The following is a 26,374-nucleotide window of genomic DNA, read 5'->3' on the forward strand; positions in this document are numbered from 1 at the left end:
GCTTCCACACACTCCGCACACTGAAAAAATCCTTCAAATGGATTCCCACAGAGACCAGGAAGACCGTCACCCATGCACTCATCAGCAGCAGGCTAGACTACGCCAACACCCTCTATGCCGGCACCACACTCAAACTCAAACGCAAACTCCAGAGAATCCAGAACACAGCCGCACGCCTCATCCTGGACCTCCCCCACCATGAACAAATCTCACCACACCTCAAATCCCTTCACTGGCTCCCCCTAGACAAGAGAATCACTTTCAAGATCCTCATCCATGCACACAAATCCCTCCACAACACTGGCCCAACCTACCTCAACGCAAGAGTGAACTTCCACACTCGCACCCGCAACCTCCAATCTGTGACCTCGCACTAGCTACAGTCCCATGCATCCAACGCACCACCACAGGAGGCAGGGCCTTCTCATACCTCGCCCCCAAAACCTGGAACTCCTTCCCCACCAGCCTCCGCAAAACCAAAGACCTCCTGCTCTTCATAAAAAACCTCAAGACATGATTGTTCGAACAATGACCCTCCCCTAGCCCCCCATCCCCAAGCGCCTTGAGACCCTCAAGGGTGAGTAGTGCGCTCTATAAATTATTAGTTTTTTGATTGATTGATACTTTTATTAAACACAAATCCAAGGAAATTTGCCATTTATACGTACTTGAAATAAGTTTAACTTGCACCGCCATAGATTTCAGATGTCATCAGTGATGTAATATGTGAGGTCACAAGCAGTGCATCACAGCAGTGCAAGTCATACTGATGTCAGTTATGTATAACTGGTGAATTTCCCTGGTTTGGGCAGTTGGGAAGTACATATTTTATTGTACATTCATAATCAATTGTCAGCACAGGCCACTCTTCGGGGCATATTTATACTTTGCACTGAATTTGCGTCATTTTATATTTTGACGCTAGACCCATCCAGCGTCAAAATTATTGGAGTTAAAGTCATTTTTCGGATGCGTGAAACCACCTTGCATCAATGAGATGCAAGGCAGGCGTTCCCGTCCAAAAAATTACTCAAGCCCCTAGCGTCTTATTTATCCTCCCGTGCAAAAATTGTGCGGTGGGGGAGAGGCGGGCCTCAATAATGTCGCTAAGCTGCTTAGCACCATTTTTTAACGCCTAGGTCAGGGCAGGCGTTAGGGGACCTGCGGACCTATTTCCATGGTCAAACACCATGGAAAGAGCCCACAGGTGCCCACCCCAAGCCCCAGGAACACCCACACCACAGGGACACCAGAGGATGGGGGGGACCCCATCCCAGGTAAGTAGTGTAAGTAGAGGTAAGTACTTTAAAAAATGTTTTTAAAGTGATATGGGGTCCCTGAAATGGCCCCCCCTACATGGCACTGGGTGCAGTGGCCATGCCCAGTGGACCCTTGCCTCCTGTGCTGGCCATTGGGGTGGTGGGCATGACTCCTGTCTTTTACAAGACATGAGTCATGTGGTATGGATAGTTTTGTGTCAGGAAATGACGCTAGGCTGGGTAAAGGCATTTCTTTTGCCTCTAACCTGCCTAGTGTCATTTTTTGGTGCAAAGCCCCCTTCCCCCATATTGCTACCCCCACCTGGCTAACGTCATTTTCCCAGACACTAGCCCACCCTTTGCGCCGGCTTACGGTATTCCATAAATTTGTCGCAGGGCTGGCGCTCAGGAATGACGCAAACCAGCACTGTTTTGCATCAAAAAGTATAAATATGGGCCATAATGTTTAAGAAATAACTTACAGGTGACCTCCAATATATTTATTAAAGGGTGCACAGCACCAATATGGGCCACATTTCCCTACACATTGGGATCAATGATTAACCAGAGCTTCCCAAGCTGATTTTTAAAAAGGTTATTCTTTTACTAGTATGTACTTTCTTATTTTTCTCTCTTACCTTTCTCTCTTCTGTACTGGAGCAGAATTGGGATGGTTCTGATGGGTACAGGGGTGTTGTTCTAGATCCTGGGTGCACTGATGGAAAAGGCATGTTGCCTTGTTCCTATTTTACACTCCTTTGTTTTCAGTCTCATGGTTTCCTGGCTGCAGGTGTGTTGAAAGCCACCAGAGATTAGCCCTGATTTATACTTTTTGACGCAAACCTGCACTAGCTCAGGTTTGTGTCAAAATGTTTACTTCCTGTTACTGCCATTCCTAGATGCCAGCCGGGCGTCATATTCAAGGAATGACACTAGCCGGTGCTAAGGCCCAGTAAGCGTCAAAATAAATTACGCTAACCGGGCAGGGGAGGCGTAAGTAAGACTGGGGGTTGTGCGTCAAAGAATGATGCTAGTCAGGTTAGCGTCAAAAATATTGACTCTAACCTGAATAGCGTAATCTTTTGACACACAACACCCATGGACATGACTCCTGTCTTAGCAAAGACAGGAGTCATGCCCCTCTGCCCAATGGCCATGCCCAGGGTACATCTGTCCCCTGGGCATGGCCATTGGGCACAGTGCCATGTAGGGGGCCCAAGTAAGGCCCCCCCATGGCACTTAGAAAAAAAAAATAGAACTACTTACCTGAACCTACCTTGGATGGGCCCCCCCCCATCCTTGGGTGTCCTCCAGGGGTGGGTGGGGGTGGCAGGGGGTGTCCCTTGGTGCAGGGAAGGGCACCTGTGGACTGCTTCCATGGTCTCTGACCATGGAAATGAGCCCACAGGTCCCCTGACGCCTGCCCTGACCCAGGCGTTAAATAATGGCGCTAAACAGGCATAGCGCCATTATTTAAGGCCCTCCTCCTCCCGTGCGTCATTTTTGCATGGGACGATAAATTCGGTGCAAATGCCTTAGAGTAATTTTTTGCCCAGGAACGCCTACCTTGCAACTCATTGACGTAAGGTAGGTTTCCACGGTAAAAAACGTGACATTAACTCCTATATTGGATGCTAAACGGGTCTAGCATCAAAATATGAATATGGAGTTAAGTTTGCACCGGATTTGCAAAAAAAATAATGATGCAAATCCAGCGCAAACAGAGTATAAATATGCCCCATGCTAAGATAGTCAACTAGGCAGACCAGGGGGCAAGCTGTGCTGGGTTTGTAAACAATGTAGCTGGTTTTGAAGAGGTGCATGCTGGCAAGTAGAGCCTGTAGAGTTTGATTTTACTTACTTCAGTAGAGAGCGTTGGTAACAGGTTGTCCTCGCCCTCTTGGCAATGTGTTCCTTGAGGGTGAGGTTTGTGTCTAGGATGAATCCAAGTGACTTAACATTGGGTAAAAGTTGGGGGCTGAAGCCATCAATATGTCTTGCTTATTGTTCTTGGCAAACAGCAGGAATACGCTGTTGGTAGGATTGAGCTTCAGGTAGACACAGGTGGCTGTTTATGAGGTATTGGGGTGCAGATTCCCTAACATTTGATGCAGTGCAGTGCAGCAAGACAACTTGCTGTAATTCGCGACATCAAATGGAGAGGGAAGGAATGTGCTATATCTACTAAGATATGGTGCATTCCTCTTCTATCTCTGATGCACAACTGTCTGCCAAGCACTAATGCACCACCCTTGCACCATAGTGCAAGGGTTCCCTTGCCCCCCCCACCCACTGTGTTGCAGGTGGGATTGTTTTTGTATGGGAAGGCATACTTTCCTGCACAAAAACAATCCTAAGAGGCTTTTTCCACTTTCTACATGTGCTGCATAAACACATTTCTCCTCATTACCCCTCCCAAGGGAAGGTGTACCATTTTGACACATTCCCAGGTTTACTAGTGTTAGTAAATGTGGGAATGCACCAAAAACCATGGGTGGACACTCTACCCATGGAATGCCTTCCCAGGCACAGTAACGCAAGACAGTGACGTGCACTGCCTTGTGTTACTCCAGATTTACTATGCCATGCAGAGCCACGCAAAGTGGAAATATTTTCACCCCAGACAGCTCCATGCAATAAATGATTTCAGTCAGACATGTGAAAGTCAACAGAGGTTTGCTAAATAAAACCTGTTGTGAGCAGGCAATGTACAGCCTGACTTGAATGATTTCCCTAGAGGCAGAATATTTACTACCTGTGTCAACCCAATGAAATCAACACATGCTGCTAAAAGCGTACATCAAATATGCTAAAAAAGCTATTTCTGAAGTTTGAAGCTGGCAGCACAACTAATTCCAAAGCCTGATGTCTCCTTCTCACATACCAGTCCATATTACATAATACTTCCATAAGGTTTTAGCATATTTAATTAGTGTTTTGAGGCATATGTAAAGCAACACTCCCAAACAAGTGAGAAGCCGGTCCGGTAATATCTAAAACATTCAGGTGGTGCGATGTTCAGGCATTACAATACCTTAAGTCAAGGCAACTGCTATCCTATTAAAAAACTTGAAAACTCCTATTGTCACTTTAGATTACATAGTTGCATAGATATCAGCAATAAAACTTGTCCATACGTAGGAGTGTGGATTTTTTTGGGGTGCGGAGAGCAGAAGCGAATCATTGGGCAACACCTCTATTCCCAAGACTCTTTTCCATGCCCACGTTCACAGGGATCTGGCCAAGAGATGCTGCAAGATTGCCAGTTCGTCCATCTTGTCCCAAACTGTCAATCCAAGGGTGACTGGAAAGTGTGAGTGCCATTTGGAATGCCTATCTTGCAGACAATCAGAACGATCTAATCCCATTCTAATGGGTTAATGGCAGGCTATCACAATACCATGACCACCCCAAGGATATCCAGGCTGTTTTCATTCCAGAGAGGCACGGTAGGTTTGGTTTTCTCATGTTTAGATGCAGAATTCGACCTATTGTCTGGACAGGAGGTTCTGCAGTCCAGACTTTCAAGGGCGTCATTAACACCCCACTCTAGCAGCAAGAGTGGGGTGAGTGTCACTGGGCAGTTCGGTGTAACTTGAAACATTTAAGTAGATGTTTATGGCTCCTTTAACTTTGACTGGAAACCCTGGTCTCCATGAAGCTCATACATATGGCCTCCTACGGTAGAAGGATGAGAAGGCGGGTTGGGTAGAAGAAGTGGTGAGAAGGAAGGAGAATGGATAGATGGATGTATTAATGCAGGGACAGACAGCGAAGAATGGATGATGGATGCATTGAGAGAAAGATGAATGGATGGAGAGAAATTATAGAATAATGGTGGAAAAAAAGAATGAAGGTAAGATGTATAAATGGATGGAGAGAAAGATGGGTGGCAAGAAAGAATATAGATGGTGGATGAATAGGGCAGGAAGTTAAAAAAAAACAAAGAAGAATGGACAAAAGTAAGTTTAAGAATTTCAGAATTCCCTGAGGGGGAGCAATCTCCCAAACAACTGCCAAGTTTGCTTGCCTCAAGGGCTCACCCAGACTTATTCGGGACATGGTTCAAAGTGGGGGATATTTTATGTTTCTGGCTTCTCCCTTGCAGATTTTGATATGGTTTTGAATAAACACCACAGGGTTATTTATCAACATGATAGATTGTGCCCTGTTTGTTTTTCAGCAAATTTATTTGCCACCTCATCCATACGCATTAACAAATGTATATCCATCCATCCAACTCTTTGCAGTATATAGTTGTCCTGTATAGCAAACGTTAAGAATACACGATAAAATGCTTGTTGTTTTTGGTGGTCACCACCTCAATTTTTCAGGCATTCAAGAAAAATTGGAATATTTTCAATACCTGAACATAAAGACAGTTTGGATCGCCCCTTTCTATCAATCTTCGATTAAAGATTTCCGTTATGCAGTGGATGACTTCAGGGCGATTGATCCAACCTTTGGAACCATGAAAGATTTTGACAACTTGATTGCTGTCATGCACGATAAAGGTATGGTCGACGAAAATTGGGAATGCACCAATCATCTTTCACAATCAGAGAAAAAGGAAATGTGATGTCATGGGATTCACCTACCAATGCCTTTTTATTCATGAATGTTTACTTGCCGCAATAAAGTCTCGTCATTCTTTTATATTTTCAGGGTTGAAGTTGGTGATGGATTTGATACCAAATCACACTAGTGATAAGCACAACTGGTTTCAACTAAGTAGGAATCGGACAGGAAAATACACAGATTACTACATCTGGCACAACTGCACTGGTGGGGGAACTGAAGCCGCAACTCCTAATAACTGGGTAATTATATACTTTACTTTAACATAAGCGATCAACAGCATCCCCAAATTGTCCATTAAATAGATTATATAATGTCACAAAACATGGCAACCATGATGAGGGTTGTGGAATGTTCTCTGTTGTTCACCTATCTTTTTGCATTTTTAAGTGCTTTCACGAGCCATTGATTGTGCATACTCATGTTCTGCTGTTGCTGAGTGGTGCCGAAGAATTGCCTGTTGCTCCAAGCACACCAACTTGACCAAACAAACTTCTTTGCTAATGCCATTTGTCAAACTCCAGAAGAGTATTTGCTGGAGTGTTTCAAACTAGAGGTTTTGACTTAGCGCCTGAGAACCACTGCCCACAATGTCAGACTCAACCCCCGACTAACTTGGTGCACACTAAAGGGTGTTGGTGGATGAGGACGAGGTAGTGTCAAGATATTGAGGTGGCCTTGGTGAGAAGCAGAGTCGAGTAATGTTGGACAATGGGATGCTTTATTGAAGTTACAAAAATTGTTCACACAAGTCAACCATGTCATGGGGGAGGCATGCTGGGATGGGTGAGGGCAACTAGCAAGTCAGGGTTGGGATGGGGGTACACCAGTATTGTACAAGAAGCTGAGTATAGATGGGGCATACAGAGACATAAGGATAAACAGGATGGACCCAAGGCAGACACAGAGACATGGTGGTGGTGTGGTAGAAAAGGGGAAGACACATTAGTATGGGGAAACTGGAGCTAGGCAGGGGAAACACAAGAATACAGCACGTTGTTATGCAAAAAAAGGCAGGACCAAAGGAAATGGCAAAAAGCCACAGCACTATAGAGAAAGAAACCTAGGCCCATATCTATACTTTTTTAGCGCCACATTGGCGTAATTTTTTGACGCAAAAGTGGTGCAAACTTACAAAATACAATTGTATTTGCGCCGCTTTTGCGTCAAAAAGTGACGCCAATGCAGCGCTAAAAAAGTATAAATATGGGCCCTAAAGTTCACAGAGATCCCTATCAATTTAGATGCACAGCATGCAGAAGGGATAGGGTTCGATCAAATAATTTAAAAATGGATGATATCTGGCCTGCTGCACCAAAGATAACTACAGCTGAAAATTAAGTGAAAGAAAACTTCTTTCTTAAATTGGTAGAGAGCAAGCAAACAAAAATTGAATGAGAGCAATATCTTTCAAGTTCTAAAAAGTCACTGAATTCGCCATCACCATTTTTGATTTTGTTATGACTATTAGCAAATACTATAAAACTATATAAATTATAAACAAACCAATAGACAAACTAAGGCTTTGTAAACTTTGTATTCCCCATTTTTGCACATTCAATGTAGTTTTGCCAAACTACTATTTCTACTACTAGGTGTGTACCAATTCTACCTACTTTTATGGCATAGCCAATGGCATCCTGCAACGTTCATTAGCTCCAAAAATATCACGCCAGTGTCAGAGCATCCCTGAGGATGTCTAATCAAAACAGCTAATAGGTTTGTGTCAGGGCAAGAATCGTAGTAAACATTAGCGCCTGTTAGGAGCTAAGCACACATTGTGTTGTCTCCTGTGGGAAAGTATTACCAGGTACCAATTAGTGGTACCTGCCCATGCAAACTACAGCGACACCAGCAATAATGCACGCAAAATTACCAAAATAATTTTTACATGTGGTATTCCCCATTTATAGCCTATATCTGCAAACTGGCAGAAAAACAGTGAAAGTACCCAGCATCAATGCTATTTACGAGGGGATGTTTCAGTGCCCGTGTTTATGTTAACTACAGTCCAGCTATTCTATGATTTGAAGAACATTTTCTATCTGTGCTAACTCAGTTATTTTGTAATTCTTGCGACCAGGTCAGTTTTTATGGTAACTCCTCCTGGCAGTACGATGACATAAGAAAACAATGCTATTTTCACCAGTTTCTCAAAGAACAACCTGATTTAAATATCCGCAATCCTGATGTGCAAGCAGAAATTAAAGTAAGTCTTTTTTTAAGAGTCATTTTATTTTGTGTTTTATGGCAAGGACTTTATGTACAGTGTTTGTAGCGTACCATATAGTCATATAAATATACAAAGTATAATGGAGTTTGAAATTGAGTTTTTGCTATAAGTTAATCAATATTATTCAATATTAAAATATAATGGTGTATTTATAGAAAAAAATACCTGTAGCAAATGACGAGTTGAGGTGGTGAAGACATGAAATTAAAGGTTTCTAAATATAATTCGGAACATTTTTTTCTTGAAAGGGACTATCCAGAAAAGTGTCCTTTCTTGTACTTTTTCATTCAGATGTTATCTCCTGTATAGAGCTGCCTTTTCTTCTTGTAGTGGGCGAGACTATCCGCTGTACTGCTGTTCATTCTCATTTTGAGCCCGTCTAGAGCACTGCTTTTCAACATGCTTTTTTAAAAGGCCTGCCCTAAACATTGTCCATTTAAGCTTTGTTTGTTTTCAGGAGCGGCTCACGGTGCTAAGTAGGGGCGGGGTGGCATGCATGCGGGTGAGGAGGTGACAGGGAATTTATTAATAAAAAAAAAACGTACCTGTGCCGCTGCCTCCGCCACAATCAACACCGCACTGCTCCTCTCTGCAGACAGGCTGCAGGCCCAGGCTCGCAGCCTGCCCTGCCAGCGCGCTCCCAGGCAGACTGAGAGCCTGTGCCTGCTCTCTCCAGCCCGGCAACAGAGAGAGCCTACTGCGCATGTGTGTTTGGCCGTCCCGAGACGGCCGGCCAAACATACAGGCGCAGTGTGAGGGAGTGCTGTGCACTCCCCCTCAGTGCACGTCACAGCCTGTGGCCCCGTCCCTTTTACAAAAATACGATAATAAACATAATAAACTATGGGGCATATTTATACTCTGTCTGCGATGAATGTGCGTCAAACATTTTGACGCACATTCTGGGCAAACCTTGCCTCATACTTATACAATGACGCCCGACCCCGCAAACGTCAAAAACCCCCTGTGTGTAATTTTCTGGATGCAGGAAACCGCCTTGCGTTAATGAAATGCAGGGTTTGTCGTTCCCATCCAAAAAATGACTTTAAGGCCTGTGCGCCTTATTTATACTCCTGCATCATTTTGACGCACAGGAGGGGGCGGGCCTTAAAAAATGGCGCACAGCCTGATGTGTGCCGTTTTTTAATGCCTGGGTGAGGGCAGGCGTTAAAGGACATGGGGGCCCACTTCCATGGTCTCTTACCATGGAAGCAGTCCAGAGGTGCCCTTCCCTGCCCCCAGGGACACCCCCTTCCCCACTTGCCCACCCCTGGAGGACACCCATGGGTTGGGGGACCCATCCCAGGTAGGTACAGGTAAGTAGGGGTAAGTATTATTTTTTTATTTTTTAAAGTGGCATGGGGGGCCTAACTTGGGCCCCCCTACATGCCACTGTGCCCAATGGCCATGCCCAGGGGACTAGTGTCCCCTGGGCATGGCCATTGGGCAAGGGGGCATGACTCCTGTCTTTGCTAAGGCAGGAGTCATTTCAATGGGGGTTGTGTGTCAAAAAATGGCGCAAGTCCGGTTTGAGCCATGATTTTTTACTCAAACCTGACTTGCACCATTTTTTGACGCACAACCCCCATTCTCCCCTACACCGGCGCTGCCTGGTTTTTTTACTCTGACCAGCCCGCAGCACCGGCTAATGTCAGTCCTTAAATAAGGCACCCGCGTGGTGCGTAGGAATGGCGTTAGCCGGCGGTAAATATTTTGATGCAAGCCGGCGCTGGTTTGGGTCAAACAGTATAAATATGGGCCTATGTTTGTTATCATTTTTTGGTAAAAGATTTGCAGCTGTCGCTGTTAGCAGGGGAGCTTTGCTCCTCCGCCGTAACAGAGGAGCCCCGCCTGTTTTTTTTTTTAATTCTGTCCACTGAAGGGCTGTTGATTGCAGTTTCTTTAAACTCCGTGCCCTATTATGTTTTTTTTTCATCCATTACACGTTTCGTTAACAAGCCTAATCATTGCCTTTCTATGTATTTTTTACTGAAAGGCAGGGCAAACAATAATTTGCTAGCTGTACAATTCTTTAAATGGCCTGTCCAATGAAGTGCATTAAATTGAATGTTACTTTAAAGGGCCTGCTAAATCAAATGTTGATCATTGTATTTTTCATCAAAGAGCTGTCGAATTATGTATAATTTTTGTCTGTTTGTTCATGTCTGTTGGGCCAATTAAAAACTTAATAGGATGTAAATCCCGCTTTATATGCAGTTTGGGGCTGTGAAGGTCTCCCCAATGACTCTAAGAATATGAGTAAAATGTATTGCATTTAATAGCCCACTAGGCTAGTAACACTGATCATGCCTTGGCTACTTCTTAAGAGTCAATTTACGGCGTACTGCCTGGGGAAAGTTTTTGAAACCAATTCACAAATGGGGCGTGTTTTTTTATATACATTTGACTAAAAGAAACAATGCTCCATGCAGTCATTGGTCTGTCTCACAATGTCCTAAGCACACACATTAACCAGTTTGTATACCATGGAGCACTGGCAGCCCTCAACATTGCGAACAGGTGCACCACTGAGGCTGGGATTGCACAGCGCCAAGTGCACATTCATTCCAAACCTTTTAAAAAAGGCGGGCACCTGTGTGCCTGTCTAAAGCACACTTACTTAGGCTTGGATAGGACACTCCAAATAGCAGTGCCCTACTGAGCAACGACTACTTCCCCATACCTGGAAAATCAAAGAATCAACACAAACAGCAGGTCTTCAGCTGACAGCAGGAAGACTTTTAGAATGCCACTATGAAATATCACTGAAGTGGGAATGGTGTCAGAACTCATATATTCACTCCCTCATTCCCCTTTACGTTCCTCTCAATGAGTTAAGCCCTCGCTCCAGAGCTGTCTGTAAGCTACATGTCAATCAAGCCTTACGTGTTCTGTTCTGTGAGGGATGAAAGCTTGTACTAGTCTGCCCTGCTGCATCTGTTCTGCGACAATTGCACTTGCTGCCTTCTATGAGAGAGGGAATATTACTTTGCTACTGCCGCCCTATACCTGTTCTGCGAGGAAGCAAAGCTTGCACTACTGCTTCACAATTTGTGCCCGTCTTGTGATAGGGAAAACGTGTGCTGCTGCTGCCTTTCTGTCTTTGTCCTGTGAAGGAGGGGAGCTTGTACTGTTTCTGCCCAAGATGTATGTGCTATATGAAGAGTGTTTTCCACTGTTATTGCCCAATCATATGAAGAAAACAAAGGATAAATTGGATATATTGAATATACTTAAAGAAGATGCCCTGTGAACCACAACATTTCACAATATTTGATATGAGATACTTATGTTACTGAGAAAAGTGCAAGACTCCTTTGAGGCAATATTTAAATGTTGAATCATGTTGACGGACAAGATAAGCAGGGTCCATTGCTTTATCGTCCTGTTCCTAATGTTGTGGTAAAGGAACACCAGTAAAAAACATTTTTAGCTTACCTCTGCAATTTTAATATGTCTATCAATTTAAAAAAGGGTGACCATAAATGTCAACAAAAGAGGGGCATAACCTCTCCCAAACTAAGAACCCCATATGTCGGAAACTGTACAACCACTGAACAGTAGTACTCTCAGATGCTTTTCAGTGCCTAACGTGGAACCCACTGATGAAGCAAACCATGCCAGATAAATAAAGGTTCATCGTTGTATATGAGTACCTGAATGAATGGGAATTCCTTAGAAGGTTTGGCAAGTTCTTCCAGTTTTGTACTGTTTTTATGTTTAGGTCTGTTCACCAACAGCGTATAACACTGCTTTAAACCCCTCCCTCCTATTTAGTGTGCTGGATTTTTGTGTAGCACCTGTTCTATATGTGTGAGATAAATGTGTGTCGTTGCTCCTGCTACTGCCACCTGCCCTTTATTTATTTTTTGTTTTGGGGAGGTTGTGTTGCTGCTGTCCATGTTGTACCTTTGCTGGCGTATTTACAACTTTCCATTACACATAAGACTAAATGATTTGCATTGCCATTGCTAGTTTTAATGCATGATATAAGTGAAAGTGTGAACCCACAAAATATATGACCAGAGTTTACTTTTGGTTTTACATATGACACAGTTTGTGAAATGGACTAGAAGTCTCTGTAAAACATTAAAACATAGCTGGCACATGGATCAGTGTTACGTAGAACACCTTCGAACCGTTGTGGAATTTTAGCCAACATCACTTTACATCCTGGGGTTTTGAACCCATAAGGAAATAGTAAATGAAAAACCACAAGTCCCACAGTCCAACGTGCTGTTGACTGAAATGCCAGGAATGGCTGATGGTATCATATGTCATAGTGCTTGGCATACTTGTGGAATAAAATTCATTTTATGTCATGTTTTCTGTTTTTTGTTGGCAATCAAAGGGTAAGTAGCTTAGTGGGCGAGAGTAGCAGAAATAGCTTTTCAAATGTAAATGGAGGCATCTAATTGCTAATAAACTAACAATAACACTACTTGGTAAAACAAACTGAGGCCCTCATTACAACCCTGGCGGTCGGTGTTAAAGCGGGTGCAATACCGCTAACAGGCCGACGGTAAAAAAAATGGAATCACGACCACGGTGGAAACCGCCAACACAGACAGCCACATTAACACACCAACCGCCACGGCGGTAGCAACAAACACTGCGGCGGTCACCGCCAAAAGACAGGCGGAAGACAATATACCGCCCACCCCATCACAACCCGCCAATCCGCCAGCGGTACCAACGCCATCAAAAGCACGGCGGAAACAGGACTTGGAAGGGAAACCACTCACCTTCCGACAATCAACGAAGAACCAGGACGCCATGGAGCCCGAACTGCAGGTCCTACCCATGCTGGTCTACCTCCTCATACATGAGGAATATCACAGCAGGCGGCGGTGACGACCACGGTGAGTACTGCACCTAGCAAACAGGGAAGGGGGAGTAAAAAGAGAGTGACACACACACACATGCAAAACGCAACACCCCCACCCCTCCCTCACCCACAACACCATACACACAAAAACATGCATCAACATTACATTTACACCCCGTAAGCCCCTGGAAGAACACAAGGACAAGAGGAATGGAGTCAAATCTGTGATATATTAGAAATAGGCAGATATATTTAACAAATCGAAAAACAGTACATACAATTATTTACAAAATGTACAGAAGGCCGTACACTGTTCTTTGTAAATGTCCATGGCCCACTGGGCCAAAAATCATGGGCAAAGCCCACACTTGACTCCTGCCTCAATATGGAGAGAACACGACAGGGGCATCAGGTAGAAAACACACAGGCACCTCAGGGGGATGGGGAAGGAGAGGGCACCTCAGCCGGAAGATGGTACTACGCTACTGCTCCTCGAGGGTGCTCCATGCCCACAGCAATGTCCTCGGGAGTGCAAACCACAGTCTCTCAAGTGGGTGTGTTGCCCACTGCTTGGTCCTGGGGAGTGCAAAGCCACAGTCTCTCAAGTCTTTCAAGTGGGTGGGTTGCCCACTGCTTTCTCCTGGGAAGTGCAAAGCCACAGTCTCTCAAGGGGGTGGCATCTCCACTGGTTCTGGAGGGGGCTTTGTGCCCAGTCTGCTTCATCCTGCCAAGGATAGGGGTAGGGGATGCATTTCTCCACTGGTTCTGGAGGGGCTTTGTGCCCAGTGATGCTGCACTTGGGGTGTGGCAGTTCACATTCCCTCACCTGGGTGTCTGAGGCACGAGATTAGCAGGGAACAGACAGCATGATACTCCATGGAGGCAGGGCCCAACTCCAGCCTGCGGCGACTAAGGCTGCATACTGGTGGTAGTGCCGGTGCTGGTGGGGGTGCTTCCAGTAGTGGTGGGAGGCTCCAGCCCATCTCCTGCAGCCTCGGACGGCTGCCCACTGGGGATGCTCCTGCTCACATTTATTGTGGCAGTGCCAGGGCAGGTGGCGGTGCAGATGGCGGTGCCTGTGGGGGTGATGCTGGCGGTGCTGTCCGTTGTGCAGGTGCCGGTAGTGGTGGAGGGAGGCACCAGCCCGTCTCCTGCAGCCTCGGACGGCTGCCCACCAGGGATGCTGCTGCTGACATTTGTTGTGGCAGCGGCGGGGCAGGTGGTGGTGCAGGTGGCGGCACAGGTGGCGGTACCTGCGGCGGGGATGCTGGTGGTGCTGTCCGTCGTGCAGGTGCTGGCAGTGGTGGAGGGAGGCACCAGCCCATCTCCTGCAGCCTCGGACGGCTGCCCACTGGGGATGCTGCTACTGACAGTTGCTGTGGCAGCGGCGGGGCAGGTGGCGGTGCAGGTGGTGGTGCTTGCGGCTGTGCTTGTGTTGGTGCTTGTGGCGGTGCTTACCGTGACACAGGTGGCGGGGCTGTCGGTCCTGATGGTGGGCACCAGGACCTCACCTGGTGCCGCCGAAGCCTGAAGTACCTTGCCTTGGCTTTTCTGCCCTTTCCTCACCTTGGCAGATGCTGCTGGGACCTTAGCACTGGCAGATGCAGTTTTGGAGGAGGCCTTGCTGGGTGGGTCATGCTCCTTGGCCGTGCTGCATGCTGGCCCCTTCTTCACCTTGGCAGATGGCGGAATGGATTGCTCCTTTGCAGGGGTCGGTGGCACACTGCCTGGCCTGACGGGTGCCCCCTTTGATCCTCTGGGAGTTGCAGTGACCACAGTGGATGCCGACTTGGTGGCTGAGGTGCTGGCCTGGGATCTGGACACCAGGGCACGAGGGGAAGGACGGGGGGAGGGGTAGGGAAGAGGTCAACATTAGCCAGGAAAAGTTTTTTAGACAAACTGGGATAGGAAGATGGAGAGGGTTTGGGAGTGGAGGAAGAGGGAGTGGTTGTAGGAGGTGTCTGTCTGCTGAGTTTGGGTGAAGATGCATGGGCTGAATGCTGTTGTGAGGTGGATGGCTGTTGGGTGGGTGGGTGCTTGCGTTTGTGTACTTTGGGAGGAGGGGTCACAGACACACTGGGAGAGGACACAGGGGGTGTGTGCATGGTTGTTGGGGTGGTGACTGCCAGTGAGGGGTGTGTTGTGATGGGCATGCTGGTGATGGAGGTAGTGGATGATGATGTAGTGCATGAAGGTGTGAGTGGGGACGATACTGGGAGGGAGGTGGAAGAAGAGGAGGAGGGGGACACAGTGGAGGCAGTGGATGTTGGTGTGTGTGCATGGGCATGGTGCTTGTGTGAGTGCCTGTGAGATGAGGTGTGGTGCTTATGTTTGCCTGAGCCACTTTTGTGTGTTGATTTGGGTAAATGCTGGTCTGAAGGTGTGCTTGGGATAGGCTGAGGTTGAGGGGATTGGGACTGGGTAGAGGAAGTTGGAGGGGGGAGGCTAGACACAGGGACAATGGCTGCCATCAGTGTGGAGGCCAGAGCCTGAAATGCTCTCTGTTGGGCTGCCACGCTAGAGTGAATGCCCTCCAGGTATGCATTTGTTTGTTGCAAATGCCTCTCGACACCCTGGATGGCATTCAGAATGGTTGACTGCCCAACAGAGAGGGATCTCAGAAGGCCAATAGCCTCCTCACTGAGGGCAGCAGGGCTGACTGGGGCAGGGCCTGAGGTGCCTGGGGCAAAGGAGATTCCTACCCTCCTGGTTGAGCGGGCACGGGAAACACGCTGAGGGGCTGCTGGGAGGGCGGTGCTGGTGGGGGGGGGGGGTGGCAGCTGTATGTGTTGTTGGGGTGGGCACAGAGGTGTCCGCCACCGCCAGGGAGCTTCCATTGGAGGAGGAGTCGCTGTCTTTGGTCTCCCCTCCTGTCCCCGTCGTGGTGCTCCCCTCGCCCTCTGTCCTACTGGTGCCTTCACCCTCAGTGGATTCGGCCTCCAGGCCCATGTGGGATGCAGCTCCCTCCGTCGCCGGTGCCTCTGCTTCTCTGCCAGATGATGCTAATGCACACAAGGACAGGGTGACAAAAAAAGAAGGGGAGGGAAGAGACAGAGGATACACTTGGTCAATGCCAGCAACAACACCACCGTTGGTGTTCACTACACACAGGGATCAGGCCTATGCACTAGGGCATGCACTACCAGTTACCCAGCTAGTCACCAGCCCATGGGGTACAATGCCTAACGCTAGCATCTACACACCAGAAACCCATAGGACCTTGCCCAGTAGTAGATGGCCACTTACACTATTGGGGTGGGAGTGCTCCAGAGCCTGCCCAACAAGGGACCTACACTGCCATGTTCGCCCTGGCCTATGGGCACCCACAGCCCACATCCCCCACCCAGGTAACACCTTAACGCGCACAAAGTCATGACTCTGTACTCACCCCCTTGTGTCTGCTGTGATGCTCTCAAGCGCCCATCCAACTCCGGATAGGCTACCGCCACGATGCGGAACATTAGGGGAGTCATGGTGCGACAGGCACCCCTTCCACGTTGGGAGGCCAGCTCCAGCTGGGTCTCCGCTGTCTTCTTTGACCTGCGGTGCAGGTCCTCCCATGTCTTGCGGCAGTGGGTGCTCCGCCTGTGAAAGACCCCTAGGGTCCGCACTTCCTTGGAGATGGCATGCCAAATACCCTTTTTCTGGTGGGCGCAGACCTGGAGGGAACAGACAGCAGAAATGGAATTCACTCACCAGTCCATACTGATATACTCATTGCCCACCAGTTCCTGATGCACATACACCGTCCACCTCAACATGCTGCACTCTGGCCAGAACGCCTCAGCACACCCCAACATGTGGCTTACATCCACAGCAGTCCATACATTCATGGCCCACGCATCATGCTCACAGTGTACTCACCTGTTTGTCTGGAGGACCGTAGAGTAATTTGTACTGGGGTAGGACCCCATCCACCAGTTTCTCCAACTCCTCCTCAGAGAAGGCAGGGTCCCTTTCCCCAGGCACATGAGCCATTGTCCCTTCCAGACACAGGTCACAGCAGCACTTGCAGTGTAGGTCCTCTCCTGTTGAAGGTCAGGTAGCAAGTGAGTGAATAGTTAGAAAATGGCGGTCACGTCCGCGGCGGTGCCCACCGTCACCGCCGTTGTACATCGCCATTGGCTCCTGAAACCCATAGGGCCCAATAATAACCAACGTGAAGTTGCGTGGCGGTCATTGACCGCCTACCGCGAAGGCGCACAACGCCAGCGCAATTACCTCATTTCCACCTGTCCCTCCTCACGGGTCAGGCAGCTGCCATTTCAGGGGGGCACAGGGCATGGCACCTAACTATGTCACAGCAGACATTGGCACATCAACTGAGTCTCGAGCTCACATACTGCTTCTGTAAAGTAAAAAAATCAACAGTAGTGCAAAAGATGTGGAATGATGACCCTCTGCTCACCGTTCTCTTCCATAGGCTTCAACCGCTGAGGCAGCATATGAGATGGCTGCATCCACCGGTGTACAGACCCCTGGTGGATCTTGCCACAATGGAGGACAGACACATTATCATCACATACAGACTTGATCGTGCCACAATCCAAGAACTGTGTGCCCAATTAGAGCCAGACCTGATGTCAGCTATCCGCCAGCCCACAGGAATCCCTCCTCTAAGGCAGGTCCTGTCAGTGGTGCATTTCCTGGCAAGTGGTTCCTTCCAAACAACAGTGGCCATGGCATCAGGGATGTCTCACCTAATGTTCTCTAACGTGTTGACCAGTGTGTTGTCAGCCCTGCTGAAACACATATGCAGCTACATTGTATTCCCCCAGGTGGAGGATCTGGCCACAGTGAAAGCTGACTTTTATGCCCTGGGACATATCCCCAACATCATTGGTGCCATTGATGGTACACATGTAGCATTTGCCCCCCCCCCCCCCCAGAGAAATGAAAATGTTTACAGGAATAGAAAAAGCTATCACTTGATGATGTGAATGCCAAATATCCTGGCTCTGTGCATGACGCCTATATATTGAGGAATAGCAGCATCCCATATGTGATGGGCCAACTCCAGAGGCACTGGGTGGGGCTAATAGGGGAGCCAAAGGTCCCCATCCGAGTATATGTTGATGTCTGGGTATGGGATTGCCCATAAGGGTTAGTGTGTCTAACAGTTGTCCCTCGAAATATGTAGGTGACTCTGGTTACCCCATGGCTACTGACCCTAGTGAGGAATGCCAGGACAAGGGCAGAGGAACATTACAATGAGGCACATGGGCGTACAAGGAGGATTATAGAAAGGACCTTCAGCCTCCTGGAGGCCAGGTTCCGGTGCCTCCATCTGACAGGTGGATGCCTGTACTAATCACCCAAGAAGGTGTGCCAGATCATTGTGGCATGCTGTATGTTGCACAACCTGGCCTTGAGACGCCAGGTGCCTTTTCTGCAGGAGGATGTGCCTGGAGATGGTCTTGTGGCAGCAGTGGAGCCTGTGGACAGTGACGAAGAGGAGGCAGAGGAAGAACATGTGGAAAACAGAGCAAACATAATACAGCAGTACTTCCAATGACACACAGGTAAGACACTGTAAGTTCACTTTACATTTCAGTTTTCTGTTAGACATTGTACATGGCAGCCTGTTTCCCTATGTCTATGGCCACTGACTGTTGCCTTTGGAATCTCTATTTTCAGATCACTGTGCCCCATTCTTGCTCCTGCTATAGGTACTGCTGCCCACCAAAGGTCATCCTGTAGTATATTTCACAGTACATTTATGTTGCAATGCTTTGATAATGTTGTACTAATACATTTGTGAATCATTAGACTGACTCCAGATTGTCATTTGTTTCAAGTTTGTTTATTTAGTTGCTAATAAGTATAGGGGTATGTGCAAGGGGCTGGGGTGATGGTGGAGGAAAGTCCATGGTAGAGTCCAGTCTCTTGGTATCACAGGTGCTTTGTCCAAGGGGGCATAGGAAGGGGAGTAATCGCAGTTCAAGGTGGACAGGGTGACAGAGTGGGACAGAAGGGTGACAATCAAGAGAGTCTTATTTCCTGGCGGGGGTCTTGGCAATGTTCTCTGTCTTCTGCCTGGATCGCAGGGACCGTTTACAGGGTGGTTCTCCTTCTGCAGGGGGTGGGGTGCTGGTGCCCTGTTGGTCCTGTGGCGGGGCCTCCTGTCCACTAGTACCGGCGGAGGTGGAAGGCTGTTCCTCGGTTTGGCTAGTGTCAGACGCCCTTTGTTGTGCCACTGCCTCCCTCATAGTCTTGCTCATGTCAGCCAGCACCCCTGCAATGGTGACCAGGATGGTGTAGATTTTTGTTAGGTCATCCCTGATCCCCAAGTACTGTCCCTCCTGCAGCCGCTGGGTCTCCTGCATCTTGGCCAGTATCTGGCCCATGATCTCCTGGGAATGTGGTATGCTCCCAGGATGTTGGAGAGTGCCTTGTGGAGAGTGGGTTCCCTGGGCCTGTCCTCCCCCTGTCGCACAGCAGTCCTCCCAGTTTCCCTGTTGTCCTGTGCCTCTGTCCCCTGAACCGTGTGCCCACTGCCACTAACCCCAGGTCCCTGATCGTCCTGGGTTTGTGGGGTTGCCTGGGGTCCCTGTAGTGGTGGACACACTGCTGATTGACGTGTCCTGGGGACAGTGGCATGGGCCCACTGGGTGGGTGCTGTGCTGGTGTTTCCTGAGGGGGAGGCTCTGTGGTGGTTTGGGACTGTGCCAGGGGAACCAACTGTCCAGAGGCCACTGATGAGCCAGGTTGGTCATCGTGATCCCAGCCTGCAGAGCTGCTGTTGTCACTGTGGGCTTCTTCAGGGGGTACTGGATGTATCTGGCACCTCCTCTTCTGTGACGTTGAATAGGGGTCCTGTTCGGATGCAAATGCATTGTTGATGTATCTGCGTGGGCCATATTGTGAATGGGTGTGTTTCCATCTCTGATTGTGATTTCCCTGTCAGCTTTGCCTTGTGTGAGTGGTGATTTTGTGGGTTGGGTGAGTCTTTCTACTGGGCATGCTGTGGTGATGGGTGTCCATGCATAGGTGTTGCATGCAGGGCTTGGTATTGGGATGGGTGGTTTGTGATAGAGGGGTATTTGTGAGTTGGTGGCGTGATGGGGGTGAGGGTAGGAGTTTGTGATGGCATGCAGGTAGGGTGGGGGATATAGTGGTATAGATTTGACTTACCAGAGTTCAGTCCTCCAGCTACTCCTGCGAGGCCCTCAGGATGCATGATCGCCAAGACTTACTTCTCCCATGTTGTTAGTTGTAGGGGAGGAGGTGGGTGTCCACCGCCAGTCCTCTGTACAGCAATCTGGTGTCTTGATACCACGGAATGCACTTTCTCCCGTAGGTCATTCCACCTCTTCCTGATGTCATCCCTGGTTCTTGGGTGCTGTCCCATGGTGTTGACCCTGTCCACAATCCTCCGCCATAGCTCCATCTTCCTTGCAATGGACGTCTGCTGCACCTGTGATCCGAAAAGCTGTGGCTCTACCCGGATGATTTCCTCCACCATTACTCTTAGCTCCTCCTTAGAAAACCTGGGGTGTCTTTGGGTTGCCATGGATGTGGTGTGAGTGATATGTGTGAGGATGTGTGGGGTGATGTGTTGTGGTGTATGCTGTGATGTGCTGGTGTATGGGTGATGGTGGTCTGTGCCTCTGTTTGAGTGGGTGCTCCTTGCTTGTCTCTCTGTGCTTGGTCTCTTTTTTTTTACGTAAGGGGTTGTGGGTATTGTGGGTGTGTGTTTTATAGTGGTTTGGGTGTGTGGGTGTGGTGTGTACATGTGTGTATTTTGAGCACGGCGGTGTGTACCGCCAATGGTTTACTGCATTTGAAAGACCGCTACGGTGATTCGTGGGTCGTGATACTGTGGGCGTATTCCTGTTGGCGTAACGGTGTGGGTTTTGCTATTGCCAGTTTATCACTGACCTTTGGTGTGGCGGACTTGTGTGGGTGTCTGTATAGTGGCGGAATTATATGTGTGGGTCATAATACCCGTGACAGATTACTGTCGCGCTCACGGTATGTTGGCGCCCGTCTGCACGGCTTTAGGCAGCATTTACCGCCAGGGTTGTAATGAGGGCCTGAGTGTTTAAAAATATGCTATTTACCAGAAGGAGGTGGGCTAGACCTGCGTTAAGAGACAGAGAGAAAGGAAACCCAACGTGCCCCTCTTTCTGGGCCTGTGCTTGGCCTGGAGTTGGTGTGATTTCGATGGAGCGCCTCTCTAACTCCAGTATGATGCACCATTCCTGAACAAGAGCAGCACATGCTGTAGGTGCTGCCCGCGAAGGCCACCAATGCTCTATAAAGAATATAGCTACTTGCACAGGTAAGACAGCCGTCTTTGTCCCTTATCCTAGTTGATAGAAATATGCACCAGACATCGTATTTCTAAAATGAAGCAATATGAAGGAAGCTGCCTTTAAAAATAAAGAACTCGGATCTTCTTTAAATAACATATCCATGTAGCAAGGAGCCCTCTCGGGAGTTAATGCATATTGCACTTCATTTGAGTGTTTCTTAAAGGACTGCTGCAGTGATAATGACTGATTGCACTTTTCTGTTCTATATGTATGAAATAACTGAAAAGGCACGTGTTGTGGTCTGCAGTAAATTTTGTGCGTCTCAATACACATGAGCCCTTGCGATTCACTGTGGAAGGTTGTCATCAAGTTGGGACTGCACCTCCATGCAGCTTGCCATAGACTACATTAATGCTTTGCAATCACTCCTGCAGTCACGTAGCACTAAATGGTTACTGGATGGGGACAGCCGCGTGCAACCATTTGCAAAGTCAAAGCAGTCCTTTTCGTACGGCTCTCACAGCGCATGATCAAGCATCCAACTTCCAGCATCAAGGGTAGAGACAACAATGCCAAGCTGCACTTCCTTCCACCCAATGCTACTTAGACAATAGACCAGTGTTGGTGGCATTGTGACTCCTGTGTGTTCAAGGTACAGAGTTCATTATGAGGGCACATGCAAATGGAATGACAGCTACCACCCACTAATGTGACATGTATGCAGCAGTACTTGAATAGTGCAGCCCTAGCTAGGTAGCAATGGAGTGCTGAACAGACGAGAGCCAAATAATTTGGGTTAGTGTGATAAACAACAAGGCATGTAACAGGTAAGTCTACTCTGTTGGGGTAATGCCCATTGATTTGAATGAGGTGGCTGATGACCACGTCAGCCTCATTCCGAGAAGTCTCTTTTCCTAGTATCCAATTAGTATGATTGGGCAAAGGCCTGGAGTGCCCCAGCACATCCTTATGAAGAGTTAGCATAGCGTTGCAGAAAGGCCACAACATATATCTGTCCCCCTTTTCCTTTTATGTGGTAGTGCTACTGTTTCACTTTAAAGCGTCTCCCAGTTATGGTTAACTTCTTGTACTTTTAAGATGATGGTCAATGCCCTTTTCTTTAAAGGACATTACAGTGAAGTCTTGTTTTGAGTCGTTTTCGTTACTGAGCGTGTCTGATGTTGATATGGTCCATTCTAGTGCTGTTCAATGGTCTTTTCATTCACAACATTGTTTAAAGCTTCTGACCAGTAATGGGCCATGTATTGTGGCTTTCTTTAAGGGACTGGTCTAGCTAAATGTCACTGATATTCTTTTCCTAGGCAGGCAAGTTCAAGGACCTGTAATTTAAAGAACTTTGGGCACCGTTGAAGGTTAAAGGTAATTAAGACTGAAATCCTGATCACTGGTGATGATGACAATGCTTGGCCCAATGACCCCTGGCCCACCACAAGGGGAAGGTTGTACACCCCTGTGTGGAAGGTTAAAAAACCTTGGATCCTGCTTTGAGAAAGATGTCTCTTTTGACTTCCAAATCCAAAAACAATACTTCTAGTTTCCAGCTCCTCCAGTGTTTGAAACAGATTCTACACTTCCTTCCACAGAGTGCCAGGCCCCAGTGGCTCACCAGAGGAATCCCTAGTCCTTTCTCATTTAGACTATGCTAATACTGTCTATCTTTGTATCTTTGGTCCAGCTTTTAAAATTTCAGAATATTCAAAACCTCCAAGGTTCCCGACATGGGAGGACTAGCTAGCTTCAAATGGCTAGTAGTTAAGGAGCGCAAATGGAGTAGAGAGTGCATAGCTATGTTCACACTGATGAAGGTACAACAAGTGGGCTCATACTTGTTTGCCCAAAAGAAGAAGGAAGACGCATATAGGTTGTTTTTAAGAGAAGGTGTGGACTAACAAATACAAACAAAGGTCAAAGGGGGGCGAGGGCATGCAAGAACCTCAGGTCAGCAGCAGAACACTCAGAGGTGGTGAGAGACAAAGTGGCAAAGAGACTGAGTTTAGGAAGGATAGCTGGCCCATTCAGGGCACCCCAATGCTTGACCTCATCATATCACCACTTAGCAGTGTTGCCAAAGAAGGATCCAGGCCAATTCATGTAATTCACCACCTGTCATTTTAAGAGGTAACTCAGTGATCAACCCGACCAATGCTCTGTGGCCTATGACACACTATGTGATCGTTTTGAAGAGGACAGGTGCCAAGTGGCCACTAATGCATAAAACAGACATCGAGTTGGCATTTTGCCTCCTGTCTGTACTCCCGGACAGCTATAACCAGTTGGGGTTTCAATTTGACAGCCAGATCTATGATATCAAATGTCTACCAATGGGTTGTGCCATTTCATTCCCTTACTTTGAGATGTTTAGGATGCTCCTCGAGTGGGAAGAGTGCACAAGGCACTCCAAAGAGGAATAAGTTACACTATTTAGATAACTTGTTTTATGTAAGGGCCCCGGGCCACGAGGAATGTGGATCCCTGCTTAAGGAAAAATTAGGCCCAACAACCAGGATCACTTTCTTAGGAATAGAGTTTGCCTCTGAGTTGGGGAACTGCAGACTCCCTTGGGATAAGCGGAAGGACCTGCGCAACAGAATATATAAAAGGGGTATACAGGGAAGATAACACAACAGGAGATCATATAGCTTTCAGGGAAGCTCAACTTTGCAAGGAAGGTCATTCTACCTGGCAGTGCGCTTGCCAAGTGCTTAGCCAAACGTGCAGGTAAAGCAAAGCCACCACCACATCAGGGTCTCTGCGTAAGTGTGCCATGATCTTGAAAGGTGGGACAAGTTCTTAACGGTTTTCATTGGGGTCATGATATTCAGGGAACCTTGGGTCTGAACCCATCAGGCCCAGCTCTTCACTGACGCAGCAGGTAGTGTGGGTTTTGGAGCAGTACTAGGGAACATAGGTGCGCAATGGCCTGCCCAGACAGCTGAAAGAGGCGCAGCCTCACGAAGAATCTCACAATGTCAGAGCTATTCTAAATTGATGTCACTCTGCACTTATGGTAGGGGGAGGTGTATAACACAAATAATACATTCAGGTCAGTTAACCATACAGTAGTAAACTGATCAACAACAGCACTGCACCATAAGCAACCTTTATCCAAGTGATAGGTGCAGTAGTGTAAGGAGATCTGGCCCAGGCCAACAGGCAGTAGAGGGATGTATACACTGGGCTTTCAACAGCAGGTGGAGCAAATCATGGGAGCAGGCCTGGCGGCATATTTTGCCAAACTCAAAACTGGCAGTCACTACTGCAGATTAACCATGAGGGGATTGGGGCAGCTCCAAGGAGCGGCCAAAGACACAAGACTACCCATCAACTTTTGCAAACTGGCGAGGATACTGAGAGTACTCCCAGCATTGTGCTCATCTCCATACAAAGACGCAATGTTCAAGGCAGCCTTTGGGGTCACCTTTTTTGGGGCAATGAAGGTGAATGAAGAAGTTGCCCCAGTGAAAGCGACACCAGGAACTACCTGCATATAGGAGCAGGGACTTTACATACACAAAAGGCACATGATCATCAAAATAAGGTGGTCAAAGATGGACCAATAGAGGAAAGGCACATAATTCCACTTGGAATGCATGAAGTCATCAGAGCAGTGCCCAGTGTATTTGATGCGAACATTCCTAGCATTGAGGGCATCTGAAAGCCCATTCCTATTCTTACATTTGGACTGTACCTTACCAAGCAAATACCAGTTCACGGCAGTAAAATGCAGGGCCATCAAAATGGTGGGGCTCACACTATTGAAATTTGGAACATACTCCTTTAGGACAGGAGCAGCCACCACAGCAGCACAGCATGGTCTACAAAGAGGAACCATAATGAGATTGGGGAGGTGGGAGCTGAAAGCATACAAGAGCTACAACATGAAAGTGTGGTGCCGAGATATGCTTACCACCCATGGGCTCGCAGGACAGGAAGATGCTGTGGCTAGTCCGACACTCCTAGGTAGCCCAAGCACAATAAAAGGGCAGATTAAAGACAGAGTTTCAAGGGGGTATTGTTGGTGAACATGCTGGTTGAGTGGTTTGGCTAGTCTGGCATGACTTGCGGGGCAACCCATCCCAGTGGAAAAAAGGCTGCTGATAAAATGGAGCAGGCCAGATGTGATGGTCGTACATCTTGCTGGAAACAACCTCATAAAACTACACTGAGGACAAATGCTGGAGGCAATCAAAACCATTTTGACAGTAATAGCATAGCTCTTGGGACACACCAACATTGTGTGGTCTGTGCTTATACCAAGATTCAAATAGAGAGGGGCAATACAGCATGGGGGAACATAGGGGTTTAGTAGAAAGTTTAACTTTGCAATGGATAAGTTCTGCAACCTTCCAGTACAAAACCTATCTTAGACAGCACACATATACCCTTGCACCGTGGTGCAAGGGCATCTGAGTGCAATAAGGCAGCCAAACATGTGCCAGGTTGGGGAAGAGAGAAGATGCACCATGTTATTATATGTGGCAGCATTCTGCTCTCTCCGTTTGACGCAACACATAGTATCAACTCTGGTTGCTACACTGCGCTGCATCAAATCTTAGTAAATCTGCCCAAACTGTAGAGTTGATCGGAATCCCCTGGACGGTCAAATACCATCCCACTATTAAATAGTGGGTGCAATTATTCTACTACTGTTCTCATGACTTCTTCATGGTTATGTTTCACGTCTTGTAATGATGGGTAAGTTTTCCATTATGTTCTAATATCTAACGTGAATTGTGTTTGAAGCTTGACCTCGGGGTTATTTCTCCTTGACTATTTACATAGTGCAGTCATGGAGTCTCCCATGCTGCACTTGTCCTTTTCTTTCTACTTTCACATGTTTTCATTGCAGGTTAATCTTTTGAATATCAACAGTAGAGTTATCTGGACAATTGAATGGATAAACTTTAAATCCCATATCTGTAACAAAAATCATTTTATGCCTGATTAAACTTTGAACAACTTCAACCTCGAACTAAAGTCCCATTTTGATAAGCGAGGACAATAATCATTAACCTGGCTTTCTTCCATTTCACGCGATGAAACATCATCGTTTGCTCTTGAGCAAGACAAAAACTTTGAGAACAAAATCACCGGAGGAACTGTACATTAACGAAGATACCACGACGTTGAACGCTGCTCTTCTTGGAGAGAAGGGTGACCTGCGCTGTGACTAGACAGACATGTCTACGCTCTTGGC

The 26,374-nt window shown here is 47.5% G+C and overlaps 1 protein-coding gene across 1 annotated transcript in view; it reads left to right on the top strand.

Annotated features, from left to right (window-relative positions):
- Positions 1 to 26,374, top strand: part of SLC3A1 (solute carrier family 3 member 1) — a 73,742-nt gene that overhangs the window by 8,307 nt on the left and 39,061 nt on the right. Inside the window, exons 2-4 of the mRNA XM_069234005.1 lie at positions 5,594 to 5,773; positions 5,925 to 6,079; positions 7,921 to 8,046. Coding sequence (XP_069090106.1) covers positions 5,594 to 5,773; positions 5,925 to 6,079; positions 7,921 to 8,046 — 461 coding nt within the window. The remainder of the gene's footprint in view (positions 1 to 5,593; positions 5,774 to 5,924; positions 6,080 to 7,920; positions 8,047 to 26,374) is intronic.

This window comes from Pleurodeles waltl, chromosome 5 (assembly GCF_031143425.1).
Source record: "Pleurodeles waltl isolate 20211129_DDA chromosome 5, aPleWal1.hap1.20221129, whole genome shotgun sequence".
Lineage (NCBI taxonomy): Eukaryota > Metazoa > Chordata > Amphibia > Caudata > Salamandridae > Pleurodeles > Pleurodeles waltl.